At 40.8% G+C, this 15,437-nt stretch overlaps 1 protein-coding gene across 9 annotated transcripts in view; it reads left to right on the forward strand.

The window, feature by feature from the left end:
• The first annotated feature begins 14,330 nt into the window (after positions 1 to 14,330).
• The window catches only part of LOC128690017 (dachshund homolog 1), a 187,592-nt gene continuing 186,485 nt past the window's right edge, over positions 14,331 to 15,437 (forward strand). For 5 of the 9 annotated variants that reach the window (XM_053778520.2, XM_053778523.2, XM_070088588.1 and 2 more), the window contains exon 1: positions 14,332 to 15,437. This exon is cut by the window's right edge and continues 249 nt beyond it. In XM_053778520.2, coding sequence (XP_053634495.2) covers positions 15,049 to 15,437 — 389 coding nt within the window. In that variant the 5' untranslated portion in view covers positions 14,332 to 15,048. The other 4 variants (XM_053778519.2, XM_053778522.2, XM_053778521.2 and 1 more) reach the window with 2 other exon arrangements.

Below are 15,437 nucleotides of genomic sequence, written 5' to 3' on the forward strand. Positions count from 1 at the left end.
CACACTATCTACCCTCCACACCTTCAATCTACCCCTCCACACCCTTTATCTACCCCTCCACACCATCTCCCACCTCCACACCATGTCCCCCCTCCACACCATCTCCCCCCTCCACACCCTCCATCTATCCCTCCGCACTCTACCTGCCTCCATACTCTATCAGTTTTCTTCACATTCTCCACCTATCCATCCTCCATTGATTTATCTTACTCTTTATTTATTTCTCCCTTTCTCATTTCCATTTATCGCCTCCCTTCATTTATCCCCCTCCCCACTCTATTTCTCCCTCTCACGTCTATCACCTCCCTTTTATTTACAACGCAAACCCCTCTACCTATCCCTTCCCCTTTTATCAGTGACCCTAAATCCCTCCCTTTCTATGGCCCAAACTCCCTTCATCTATCCCCTCCCCCTCTATCAATGACCCTAACCCTCTCCCTTTCTATCAATAGCCCCATCTATTTCCCCTTCCCTCTATTAAATAACTCTAACCCCCTTTATCTGTCCCTCTCCCTTTCTATTTACAGCCCAAATCCCCCTCCCCCAATCCCCCAATCCCCCTCTCCCCTTTACCTCCCCCCCCTCTGCGATGATTGAAACTCTTCTCCCCTTTTATATTATGTCTCACACATAATAAAGATTTTCCGCCGGCATTATTTTCTTTTATTTCCATTATTACCCTTTCGAATTTGTCGAGAGAATCCCGGGTGATTTCTTTTGTCAAGGTCCATCACTGCAAATAAAGATACTTCGTATGGCTGACCCTCTAATGTTACCCTCGGTTCTCGTATTATTACGTTCACTTCTTTTTGTGTGTGTGTTCATGTATTTATCTTTTCGTTTGAGGTCTTGCGATGGTAGGTTGTTGCAGGCTGGAGTGTCTTGAGGGAATGAGCGAAAGTAATGGGTGGGGTGGTGAGTGTTTTTATTGGGAGATACTGGTGATGGTGTTAGGTTATAGATAGGTGGTGGTGGTGGTGGTGGTATGTGGTACATGGTGGTGGTGGTATGTGGTACATGGTGGTGGTGGTGGTAGTATGTGGTGGTGGTATGTGGTGGTGGTATGTGGTGGTGGTATATGGTGGTGGTGGTAGTATGTGGTGGTGGTGGTATGTGGTGGTGGTGGTATGTGCTATGTGGTGGTGGTGGTAGTATGTAGTGTTGGTATGTGGTGGTGGTGGTATGTGGTGGCAGTGGTAGTATATGGTGGTGGTGATATGTGGTGGTGCTAGTGGTTAATAGTCTTTTCTAGTAATAGTAGTGAGTAATGATCTTTAGTGATGGTGGTGGGTGATGGCCTTTCGTGGTGGTGGTGGTGGTGGTGATCGTGGGTGATGATGGTAGTGGTGATCGTGGTTCATGATGGTGATCGTGGTTGGTGGTGGTTGTGGTAGCTGATATGAGAGGCTTTCGGAATCCGTTTCTCTTGACAGCATGGCTGTCTCTTCCTCAGATCAAAACCTAATGGTCTCCATTCCCCCAGACGCCATTACCCACGAATTTAAAAATAATGAAATATATAACACAAATTCTACGTACTGCATAATTATTATTATTATTAATAGTAGTACTATTATTACTATTATAGTTATGGAGAAGTGAAAAACACACATACAACTGATCATTGAAGGTAATAAAGAATGGCCCAATGAAGAGATGGATCGTCATAATTCCCTGGATCAAGAGCCCTTCACTGGAATCAAGGCACACGCTACTGAAGGGACTAGGGGAGTTCCCTGACAGTAGCAGGTGCCTGCTGTCTTAGCAACGTTCAACTTGGGCCACAGGAACGGCCAACACGGGCCACAGACCTGGCCACAGTGTAACTCTTGGCCAACAATGGCCGCAGGCCGGGAGCGTCGCAGCCGCAACAATGCGGTAAACAGGAGACGAGGAGCGGAAAAAGAGGTGGTGGACACCTGGCCGCTGGCGACAGATGTCTCCCTTAGGTACAGCCAGATACAGCCTGCCCTAGTTCACTCATAACAGCAGTAGGTAAAGAAAGATACAGTCCGCATTAGTTCTCTCATAACAGCAGTAGGTACAGCCAGATACAGCCTGCCCTAGTTCACTCATAACAGCAGTAGGTAAAGAAAGATACAGTCCGCATTAGTTCTCTCATAACAGCAGTAGGTACAGCCAGATACAGCCTGCCCTAGTTCACTCATACAGCAGTAGGTACATCCAGATACAGTTTGCCTTAGTTCGCTCCTAACAGCACTGGGTACAACCGAATACAACCAGCCCTCATTCACTCATAACAGCATTGGGTACAGCCAGACACAGCCTACCTTTGTTCATTCATTACAGATACTGTGTAGGTACAGCCAGGCAGCTTTCCCTTGTTCGCTCATAATTGCACTGAGTACAGTGCAACAGAGTAGCATTTTCATATTGTAGTGTCTTCACATTATGTTCACAAAAAACAACGCTAAGTCATGGATTCCTTCTAATTTCTTGAAAGTTGGAATGCTTGAAATCACCGTTTGTCTTATCTCAAATATAATTATTATTATTCCTATTATTATTATTATTATTATTATTATTATTATTATTATTATTATTATTATTATTATTATTATTATTGTTATTATTATTATTATTATTATTATTATTATTATTATTATTATTATTATTATTATTATTATTATTATTATTATTATTATTATTATTATTGACAAAAGTGTCAAACTTGAAAGAGTTTTTATGTAAATGTAAAATATAACATTTTGACTCTACTGTAGCATGGTGAATGAAAAGCTTTTAATAAATATTGAATTACCATTTTCTTCAGAGGTTACTGAATCGTTGTTCCAGAGTTATATTGTGCTACTGAACGTAACAGCAAGGTAGAGGGTACACAAATGTTTCGCAGTGCTCCAGCAATGCCACCAAAAGCTAATCGATATTTTAATTACCGAAATTCTTCGCTCAAAATCCCATATATTATTAATTTCACATTCCACACTGGTTCTTCGGCACAAACAAAAGAGAAGCGACCTTAAGAGCCAGGCTGGATTGTACCTTCCTCCTCACTACGCTTCCTTCCAGGCTCTTTGTGGGACCGAACTTTCAGCCCAAATCGAAAAACCCATTTGAAACTTACTGGCGACGCCGTCTCTCTGGAGGGGGTGAGACAACGTGTAATTTTGACTTGTGACTGTCCTTGTCGTGAAGGGACCCGACGTTGCTACCCTTTGTTGGAGCTTCAATTCTGCAGCCCTAAGCGGCAGTGGTGAATGGAGTTTAACAGAATGGGATTTAGACTGTAATAATAGTCCTCTTTGTTAAAGTGTAGATAGAATTGTGTAGTAAACTGCTTCAGCGTTTTAAGCCACTTCCATCACCAAACAGATTAATATATATATATATATATATATATATATATATATATATATATATATATATATATATATATATATATATATATATATATATATATATATATATATATATATATATATATATAATGTAATCATTATTTCGTAATAGAATAAAGATACAGAATAAAAATATGAATCAAATTAAACTATGTATTCAGAGGAAAAAATATAAAACGTATTACGATATTACTGCTTATATTTTAGGCAAGATAAAAAACGCAGTAAAGAAAAAGCATTACTAATTAAATTGTGATATATATACCAAACAGGAAAATGTAGGGGATTTGCTCATTTTCCTGTGGGTTTTATAGCGTTTGTTGAATCAACAAGATTAATGAATGTTTAGTCGGAATGGAATGTGAAGAATCCGGTCAGACAGCATATTTAATATTATGAAGCCGGTTATTGATGCGTTCTGTGGAGGAAATTTGTACCATCCAACTCAACTGCTTTCCTGGTTACTGTGACTTGATCCGTTGTGATGAGTTAGTGATCCATCACAACTCAATATATATATATATATATATATATATATATATATATATATATATATATATATATATATATATATATATATATATATATACATATATATATATATATATATATATATATATATATATATATATATATATATATATATATATATATATATATATATATATATATATATATATATGTACTGGTGTTTTAATTACCTGTGTAATAGGACTGAAGTAGCCAGTCGTAGCGAAACGTTTCCTGTACTGAATGTCTTGAAGTGTACATAAATGTCTTGTTCCACATGTCAGCATCCTTAATTCCCCTTGTGTCTGTCTTAATTGCTCTTAACTCTGTTAACATTTCCTCTTTAATTAAAAAATCTTGGTGTTAGATCATGCCGCTGGGGGCGATAATCCCTCAACCATTAACAGATATATATTATTCATCGGTGTAACAAAAGTATCTTGAGAAAAAGAAGAATGCACAATAACAATATTAAGTATAAAAAAAAGCGTTCTGTTGAGGACGTGTAATCCCAGCCTCCCTGTATAATATCATAGACGTGGTCTCTCTCAGAGACCATTCAGACCACTAACATTCATCCCCTCTTAAACTCCCTCCCTCCCTCCCTTTTCCCCCCAGCTTCCCTTCACCCCCCTCGCTACAGCCTCCCTCCCTCCCTCTCATCTTACTTGCATCCTCGCTTTCTTTTCTCTCACTCTCTTCCTCTTCCTGGTCTTATCTGTAATATAATATCGTCCCATTTTCCCCATGGTGCTTGAATGTATGCAGAGGTTAGGCAGCGCACCAAGAAAAGATATTTTTATATTTATTCTTTAAAATTTATAATTTAATGGCTACTGGCTTAACGTTTTATAAACTACATCAGTTTGCGTTAGAGGCTTTCCTTGCACCAGCGTCTGAAAGACGTCTTAAGAATATCACTAATGCTTGTGTCACTCACCCCTTTACATTATCATTACTATTATTAGTAGTAGTATTATCACTATTATTGCATTACTATTAAATTCGTGGGGAGGCGCCTAGGAATGTAGCAAATCCCTTGGATCACGAGCACTGCACGGTGGCTCTCCTTTGAGGGGTTACGATGCAGTATCATTCTCCGCCAGCCTAAGAGACTGTGTAAACTAGTCCTTGTAAGTATCCTCTCTCCTCACCTACTCTTCTTGCTCCGTCAGAGCTTCACTCCTAAATGCCTAAATCATCATATAATTACACGTCATATGCACATGCGCACATGTATGAGCACACAAGAATGCACAGACCCGTATACCAGCTTGAGTGGTGCGTGAGTGATCAGAGAGCCAGGGTGTGCAACAAGTCCCAATACAATCACTACCCTTTTAAACCACAAACACACTTCTCCCCGCCACAAACTTACTTCTCCCCACCACAAACACCCCTTCTCCCCACCACAAAAACTAATCCTCCCCACCACCACTCCTTACCCACAATCACAACTCCCCATCCTCATAACTTCCCCACCCTTTTCAGCACCACAAGGACCCCTCCCCACCACAAACAGTACCCCCTCTACATCCACAAACACCTTATCCACACCACAAGCACTCACCCTACCCTCCACAAACACCCGCCACACCACCTCTTTTCCCTATAACCCATTCCGTGTTAACTCCACTGTTTATTCCGTTGATGTTGTTGACAGTTGATAGAAATGATGGGATGTTCCCGTGTATCTCCTGGTAATTATACAGGGGTGTTCAGGGAGGAGGTAAAGCCAGTAACAACGACAGTAGGAATGCTGAGTTCCAGTCTCCTACCAGGGACTGTCAACACCAGGGTCTGATACTGCAGGCCGCTAGGTAGGTCTCTCATCCTTGGGACTGTCAACACCAGAGTCTGATTCTGAAGTATGTTAGGAGGGAGTCTCCTGCCAGGGTCTGTTAACACCAGTATCTGATCCTGCAGGATGTTAGGTGGGAATCTCATCCTTGGGACTGTCAACACCAGAGTGTGATTCTGAAGGATACTAGGTGGGAGTCTCCTGCCAGGGTCTGTTAACACCAGTGTCTGATCCTGCAGGATGCTAGGTGGGTATCTCATCCTTGGGACTGTCAACACCAGAGTGTGATTCTGAAGGATGTTAGGAGGGAGTCTCCTGCCAGGGTCTGTTAACACCAGGGTCTGATCCTGCAGGATGCTAAGTTGGAATCTCATCCCTGGGACTCTCAACGCCAGAATGTGATTCTGAAGGATGCTAGGTGGGAGTCTCCTGCCAGGGGTTGTTAACATCAGGGTCTGATCCTGCAAGATGCTAGGTGGGAATCACATCCTTGGGACTGTCAACACCACGGTCTGATCTTGCAGGATGCTGGGTGAGAATCTCTTGCCAAGGACTTTCAACACCAGGGTCTTATCCTGCAAGATGCTAGGATGGGATGGACGTCAGAGCTTGCTCATGTCCGACAAACATCTTAAGGCGAAGGCCCTTAAGCACAACTTACAAACCACATAATAATAAATATAAATGAATCCGTTCTAAAGCTAAAGTCGATTTCTTACTCTTGAAACCAACTATCTCGATTAACATTACTTAGATAATTAGGAAAGGCTAGGTTACGTTAGGGTGGGTTATTCTACACCAGGTTAAGTAAGGTTAGGTTCCGTTATTTTAGATTAGTAAGGCTATTTTAGATCAGGTTTGGTTAAGCTGGATTATCATGTTTTCAAAAATCAATCGCTTATAACGTACCATAACGTTAATAAGTGCAATAATAGGTAAAGATGATAAAAAATTTTGAAGCGCAAACAGAAAAGAGGGACTCAATCAGGGAACTGTAAAATACACTGTGAAATAATCATGTTTTAATGGAGATCTCAACGACACATGCAACGACGTTGCTCAGGAGGACAGTGTACATTCACAAACATGCTAAGAGGCTGAGAATCGACCCCCGTAAATACAAATCGGTGAATACTTAGTGATGAGTAGCAGTAGAAATAGTAGTAGTAGTAGTAGTTGTGGTGGTGGTAGTAGCAGCAGTAGTCGTAGTAGTAGCAGTAGTAGTAGTAGTAGTAGTAGTTGTGGTGGTGGTGGTGGTGGTGGTGGTGGTGGTGGTGGTGGTGGTGGTGGTAGTAGTAGTAGTAGTAGTAGTAGTAGTTGTGGTGGTGGTAGTAGTAGTAGTTGTGGTGGTGATGGTGGTGGTAGTAGTAGTAGTAGTAGTAGTAGTAGTAGTAGTAGTAGTAGTAGTAATAGTAGTAGTACTAGTAGTAGTAATAGTAGTAGTAGTAGTAGTAGTAGTACTAGTAGTAGTAGTAGTAGTAGTAGTAGTAGTAGTAGTAGTAGTAGTAGTAGTAGTAGTAGTAGTAGTAGTAGTAGTAGTAGTAGTAGTGATATATTTCAGAGTACTATGACCATGTAGGATACTCCGCGCTCATAACAGTAAAGATAAAAATGTATATACCACACACAATAAAATTATAGATAAAACTAACAAACAATAAAACCCAGGAACTTATGTAAATGCCCAAAACAATATGAGTGGTGAGCACAAACACGCGCAGGTTGTTCGAGAGGCGGGAAACAGGCAGAAGAGGGCACAGTTGAAGTTTGAAAACACACGAGTCAAAGATATGTTTGGTAATATTTCATCAGTCTCACAATGGTCACCAAGTGGAACCACATCGACAACGAAGTGGTAGATGCAGCATCCATACACAGTTTTAAGAACAGGTATGATAGGGGTCACGTAACCAAGAGTGATTCCACCAGCAGTCAGCGACCAGGAGCCGAGATTAGACCCCCTGCAACCACAGAGGTGAGTGCACCCCCACCCCCCACAGCCAGGAGATATGACTCGGAGTTAGGAGCTATGACTCGACCCCGCAACCACACTTAGGTGAGTACGTACCCTTCCACACAAGCAGGGAGTCCTCTTCCTTTCCTCACACACGCTCGCAACCTCTTCCCCCCTCCCCCTCCCCTCCCCTCACCCTCCCCCACCCCCTCCCCCTCCCCTCCCCTCACCCTCCCCCACCCCCTCCCCCTCCCCTCCCCTCACCCTCCCCCACCCCCCCCCTCCCCCACCCCCTCCCCCACCCTCTCCCCCCTCCCCCCACACACACGTTATGAAAACAGAGATTCTTCTCACAATAATTCCCTCGATATATTTAGTTGGTATCCTGTAAATCTTAGGAAAGTTAAGAAATACTTTATTGAACTTATACACAAAATAATTCGAGACTCTGTAACCCACATAAACAATACTGAGTATGCAGCGCCAGTATGAGGCACTCACTAGGTCAAACATACGTACAAAAAAAAAATCAATACACTTCCACTAGATTGGCCGAGAGACTGAGAAAACATGAGCAATATTCGCGAGCAAGCGTGATAAATGCCACTTAATATGTGTTCCATGTGCAGATGTGGGAGCAGACTTCTTCAGTTAGCTCTTCATCTGAGTGTCGAAACCTACTGACTTAAGATTTTTCAAACATTGAAACCAGTCCTTGTTGATGGGCACGGGAAGGTCAGTGACGTTTTATGTGTTATGGTTAAAGTGAAGTAGGAGTGGTAGTAGTAGTTAATGGGGTTCTGACCAGCCTGATGGACTGATCGCTGAGTGGTCCTGGTTGCAACTAACAGTTATCACTAGAGGACAAGGGAGATCTTTAACCTCTCAGTACTGCATCCCTCCATTAATACAGTTCTCTCTTTCTGGAATATCCTAGAAAGAAGTTTAATCGATTACTGTATAGTAATAATAATTATACTGGAATTTTTGCATCACCAAATCCTTCCAGTTAGTAAACAGATTTCTTGTAAAATGTCTTTTAATTTCTCATTTTGCCTGACCTTTATATCTCCTTCCCACTTGTATATATTACTGCGCAATATTTTATATTCCGGTTCATTTACTTACTGATTATATATAATGTCGTGCCGATTAGGTAAAAACTTGCGATTCTGGCTTAAACAGCAACGCTCTTCTTGCTGAATAAGGCAAGCGAAAATTTGTGTATGCAATAATTTCGCAAAAATCATTCTGAACTTAACGAAAAAATATATTTCATTGTTTGTTTATTATTAAATTATTGTAAACTTACCTCAAATATATTTAGTTGATTAGGCTAAATTAAATTGCGCTTGTTATAATAAGGTTAGGTAAATTTCTAAGGTTCTTATGGTACAAAATTATTAATTTTTACTTTAACAATAATAAAAAAATATATATCTCTAAACGTATAAGAGAAAATTTTAGAAAGGACTTAATTTTAAACGAGTTCTTGCTAATTGACCAATTTTACCTATTCTGCACGATATCAAAAGCGTCCCGATGGAGGTACCCTGTTACCTTGGAAGGATGTTAAGCAGATTGCATGAGACTACATCTGTGCCTCTACATTGGCTGACACCTACTTGCACTAATCTGAAGTTCATGGGGTGGGGCTGCCAATTTCAGGAAGACCCAGAAGATCAACAAGTACAGAGGGCTACCACCACGCTATACTTTCGTCCTATTAGGGTCGGGGACCCTCGGAGTATGAGGTAAGAGTGCTCTAAAATTCCTTAAAGAGTTAGGGTAAAAACTCATCACAGAAAACAAGGACCCCAGAGAGGCTGGCTTCCTCTTTCAAAGACTCAGTGTTGAGATCCAGAGGGAAAATGACTGCAGCATTCTGGTCACGAGGCCCACCGCCGGGAAGCAGGATGAAGTATTTGAGATGTAGGCTCTGAGATATTATTTATGTTGTTCCCCTTCCTATTGTATCTTTGTTATTGCAACTTTGTTAATGTATCTTGCTTATAAATAAAGGTCACATAGAATATAGGCGGTGGAAGAAAAAAAATGCTCAAACGGCTCCGGGAAAAATCTTGAGTTTTCCCTGAAGTACGTTGTGTATTATTCCAATATATTATATTTGGCAAGTGATGGAAGGAGTGATAAAAAGAGCTGTGGCAGAGAGAGTGAAGTGGACTTCTGAACTATTATAGAGGGTTGGTAGTTAGCAAGAAATTAGTGATTAATCTATTAAATCATTAAGCTAGATTGGAAATAGTCTGATGGGTCATGGGACTTCCGATATGGATGCCATTCAGCGGCTAGGCAGTGGGAGGTATGCCGGTTTGAAGCAGGTGAGAGATAACTCCACTTCCTTGGATTACGATCCCCTCACTCTTTTTTGTAGAAATCACCTGAAGACTGGGCTACCATTTGAGGACAGTAATTATTATTCTCATACAATCAGAGGTGATATGGCCACGATATACAAGATGCTTAATGATACACATAAGACTGCTGGACATGGGAACAAACCATAGGGACAATACAATGACCTTTTTCATGTAAAGATTATATTCACAATAAAACGCTAAACCCGTGTGGGACATTCAGCTCAGTTTTTCATGTGATAAAAATGAATAAATAGGAAGACTTGTAGCTCGGTGGTTATAGCGCTCGACGTAACAACCGGTAAGCTCCGGGTTCGATCCCGGGCGAGGCGAGACGTTAGGGCAAGTATTTTTAATTATAATGTCAGCACACCTTTCAACTGTTATGCTGTCAGCATATTGTTGTTCAGTTGTTACGTTGTCAGCATACTGTTGCTCAACTGTTACGCTGTCAGCATACTGTTGTTCAACAGTATGTTTCAATAACATAAACTGTTGTTTAATTGTTATGCTGTCAGCATACTGTTGCTCAACTGTTACGCTGCCAGCATATTGTTCAACTGCTACGCTGTCAGAATGCTGTTGTTTAACTGTTGAGTTGTCATCATACTGTTGCTCGACTGTTATGCTGTCAGCACACTGTTCAACTGCTACGCTGTCAGAATGCTGTTGTTTAATTGTTGCGCTATCAGTATACTGTTGTTCAGCTGTTATGCTGTCAGCTTACTGTTGTTCAAGTGTCATGCTGTTATCATTCTGTTGTTCAAGCGTCATGCTGTCAGTATACTGTTGTTCAACTGTCATGCTGTCAGCGACTTGTTGTTAAGAATACTTTTATTCAGTTGTTGCTCTCAGAATACTGTTGTTCAAGCGTTACACTGTCAGCATACCATTATCCAACATTACACTGTCAGCATACTATAGTTACAATGAGTGTACTATTGTTCAACTGTTACACTGCTATCATACTATTATTCAACTATACTGAATACTGTTATTTAATGATTAAACTGTCAGAATACTGTTGATAAACAGTTAAACTGTCAGCATACTGGTTTTGAACTATTCTCAACAAATACTGTTCAGCTGTTACACTGCATGCTAGTATATAACCGTTGGACTGTTAGCATACCGTTATCCATATATTAACTGTCAGCATACCGTTATTCATCCACTGTCAGCATAATATTGTTCAACCGTTACACAGTTTTTCGATCATCAAGCTGTCAACTATTACACTGTTAGCATATTTATAAACTGTTATACTCTCAACATACTTTTAAACTGTTACACTGTCAGCACACTATCAGCATAATGCTGTTCATCTGTTACGCTGTCTATACTTATGATCAGCTTCTACACTGTCAGCATACTGTTTAAATGTTTGACTGTCAGCCTGTCAGCATATAGTTCTACTGTTACACTGCCAACTTTGTTAGGTAAGACACATATGCAACAGTTAGGTATCTTTATTATGAAACGTTTCGCCTACACAGTAGGCTTCTTCAGTCAAGTACAGAAAAGTTGATAGAAGCAGAAGATACTTGAAGACGATGTAATCAGTCCATCACCCTTAAAGTTTTGAGGTGGTCAGTCCCTCAGTCTGGAGGTTCACTGTCACACTGTCAGTACACTGTTAAACTCTTCCTTTCATCATATTATTCAACTTTTACACTGTCATCATGCTGTCGTTCAACTGTTAAACGGTCAGAATACTGTTATTCAACTATTAAATGATCAGAATACTGTTGTTCAGCGGTTAAATGATCATAATACTGTTGTTTAACTGTAAAACCGTCAGAATACTGTTGTTCAACTGTTAAACGGTCAGAATACTGTTGTTTAACTTTTACACTGTGAGAATACTGCTTAAGTTTTACACGGTTAGCATACAGCTGTTAAGTTATTTAGCTATCAGCATACTGTTGTTCGTCTATTATTATAATTATAATCAAAACCACTTCATCTTGCCGAATAAGGCAAGTGAAAATTTTTGTATGCAATAATTTCGCAGAAATCATTGTGAGCCTAACGAAAAACATATGTTTGATTGTGTTTGTCTATTATTAAATTACTGTAAACTTATCTAAAATATATTTAGTTTTTAATTTTTCGTTATGTTCAGAATGATTTTTGCGAAATTATTGCATAAACAAATTTTCGCTTGCCTTATTCGGCAAGAAGAGCGTTGCTATTTAAGCCAAAATAACAAGTTTTACCTATTCGGCACAATATATATATATATATATATATATATATATATATATATATATATATATATATATATATATATATATATATATATATATATATATATATATATATACACCCTTCTCCCTTTCCCTACCTTACTGGCTTAGCGCTTTCTTGTGAATATATAGAGTACACAACATAATATACATCATACATCAACAGATACAGCGTTGCATTTAATACATTTCATCTTTTAATTTATTTTTCTGTTACACTCACGAAGGGAGCGCCTGGGGGGATAGAGAGCACTCAAGCTCGATCCAAGGAAGAGGAGGAGAAATTCAGTTCATCGGATCAAGAGCCCCTCGCCTGTATCAAAGAACCTCCCTTGAGGGAGCTGAACCTCACTTTAAGATATATCTTAACAAACATGATAACTTTTCGCCCACAGAGTGGGTTTTAATACATCACAAAAAGATAAACATAGATAGGAAGGCTGAGTATATACAAGGGAGGATAGTACGTGGTGTGCAGGATGTCTGAGTACCTGACTACCAGGGATGTGGTTCATATGTTGGATTGCGTGAGACCAGCAGTAACAGACCGGTTGATCAGGCCCTGATCCACCCGGAGGCCTGGTCATGAACCGGACTGCGTGGGCGTTGGCTCCCGGAATACCCTCCAGGTGGACTCAGCTTAAGAGGACGCCCAGGGACGCAGACTCCTGCAATTAGTACTGTTCAGCAGTCTGGAAATTGCAGCTAGAAGGCCGGGTTCTGCAACACAGCTGAGCCTCTTGACAAGAACCTTCAAGTAGCCTTGCCACGTAACAGCAGTTCTGAGAGCTACAGTGACCTGCAAGGATCAAGCCACCGCAGTGACATACCTATCTTCTACCACTACAGTGACCTACACATCACTACGGTGACCTTCATACTTCATACCACGGCAGTGTCCATACACCTAACACAACTACAGTGAGTTTCACACCTCATACCACTATAGTGTCCTATACACCACTACAGTGACCTATACACCTCACACCTCTACAGTGACCTACACGCCCCACACAACTGCATTAACCTACACATCTCACATCACTGCAGTAACACACTTGACACCACTGCAGTGACACATCTGACACCACTGCAGTGACACACCTGACACCACTGCAGTGACACACCTGACACCACTGCAGTGACACCTGACGCCACTACAGTGACACTTTACAACACTACAGTGACACACCTCACATATTATTACAGTCAAAACTAGGCGCTAAACCCACGAGGGTCATACAGTACCTTACATTTACTCAGCAATCCTATTCAGGTTTATCTATTTGTGACCTGATAAGGCCCACTATGTGGACGAAACGTCGTCACAGGTCGCCTTATACTGCATTTTTTTAGTTTAGTGTCGTAATTTCATACTGTTTATCTTCATACAAAATCGTATCTCCAAAAAAACTCTAGATAAAGTGAATTCAACTTTTGCTAATAAAAAGTAAAATATTTATCAGAGAACTTCATGTATATATATATATATATATATATATATATATATATATATATATATATATATATATATATATATATATATATATATGTGTGTGTGTGTGTGTGTGTGTGTGTGTGTGTGTGTGTGTGTGTGTGTGTGTGTGTGTGTGTGTGTGTGTGTGTGTGTGTGTGTGTGTGCCTGTGTATGTTTATTTATCATACGCAGTGCGGTATTATAAAGAAATATTAAATCATAATAACATTGGTTGTAATACTAAGAATATTGACACCAGTAACAATTCTTTCTATATAATAATTGTAAATTATTGTTGCAATCAAAACTAAAATAACTAAGTAATGTTGATATTTTTAGTATTAGTCCCATATACGAACTTAAAATTCTCAGCACCCGAGGTAAGTTTTTAATGCTACGAATAAATATTTTTACATTCATATAAGAACAGTTTCTTTTTTTATTATTATTATTATTTCAGTATGTCGTTTGCCTCTCCAGTTGCACCTCTGGACTCCTCTCAAGTGTATCTCTGTACTCTGGTTTCTCTCTATTTATCAGACGTAGATTTCACAGAAAGGAAACTTAACACAGTGTTAGAGAATACCTTAATCAAATTGTTGAGGCTATATGTAAATTGCTGAATTATGTACATTAAAATTTGGAATATAAATTCACAAGTATACTTAAATTATGCTAAAGGATTCCTGGATATTACTACACTGCTTCCTAAGTTCGAGAGATGACGTGAGTGTTAAGAAGAGATAATGGATGTAAACAATACCATTAGTTCAAAGTGGCTCCACAAGCCACCAGTCCCCCCCCAAAAAATGTGGTCGCGAGCTGACTACGTGTGTGAGGGTAAACAGTTTAATCATCTGACCATTGAGGACACTGAGCACGTACTCTGCTTCCTCTATGCTCCTGTACATAGTCCGGAGATCACGTCTGGCCGCAGAGTGCAGCGGGGATGTATCACACCCTCCCTTACCGTGGCGCCTGCTGGCCGCTGACTGAGGGAAGTTGCTCCTCCCCCCGGAGCGCGCATCTCTGCTCCTCCCACTACACACCACTCGCACCAATCGCCGTCAAAGCCACGCCACTCCAGCACCCCAACAACCAATCATAATGGCACTCGCAACGCAAATAATTGAGTGAGCCAGCTATCAGTTGATTGTTTGATTTTTGTAACTATTCGATTTGAAATCCGATCCAATAGCAGTTGTAGAGTTGTAGTTTGTATCTGAGGGAGAGTGTGTGTGTCTTGGTGGTGGCGTGCGGACGTGTACACGACTCGGACTCACTACACACGGACTCACTATGAGTACAGAGGCCCTTATGGAGCCCAGCGCTACCCAAGGCGGACGACCTCCCGTGTCGTCGCCGCCACACAAAAGTCCCTCTCCTCCTTCGTCGACTTCGCTGGCGTCTCATCTATTGGCGGCCGTGTCACAGGTTCAGAGCCTCACGTCGCAACTCCCTCCTTCAGTGCCCATACCCACGTCCTCACCTCCTGGTCTAGGATATCGCCATGGCATGCTTGGAGGAGGTATGCCCCACCAGTTCCACCTGGGCTCCGAGCCTCCCATGTCCTCCCTTCTGGCCGGACTTAAAGACTTTCCCCGTCAATACCACTCCCCTCCGCCAGTACCTTCGTCAGAAAGTCACGAGTGTAAAATTGTGGACTATCGCGGAGCCAAAGTGGCTGC

The sequence above is a fragment of the Cherax quadricarinatus genome, chromosome 25 (genome assembly GCF_038502225.1).
Source record: "Cherax quadricarinatus isolate ZL_2023a chromosome 25, ASM3850222v1, whole genome shotgun sequence".
Taxonomy (NCBI): Eukaryota; Metazoa; Arthropoda; class Malacostraca; order Decapoda; family Parastacidae; genus Cherax; species Cherax quadricarinatus.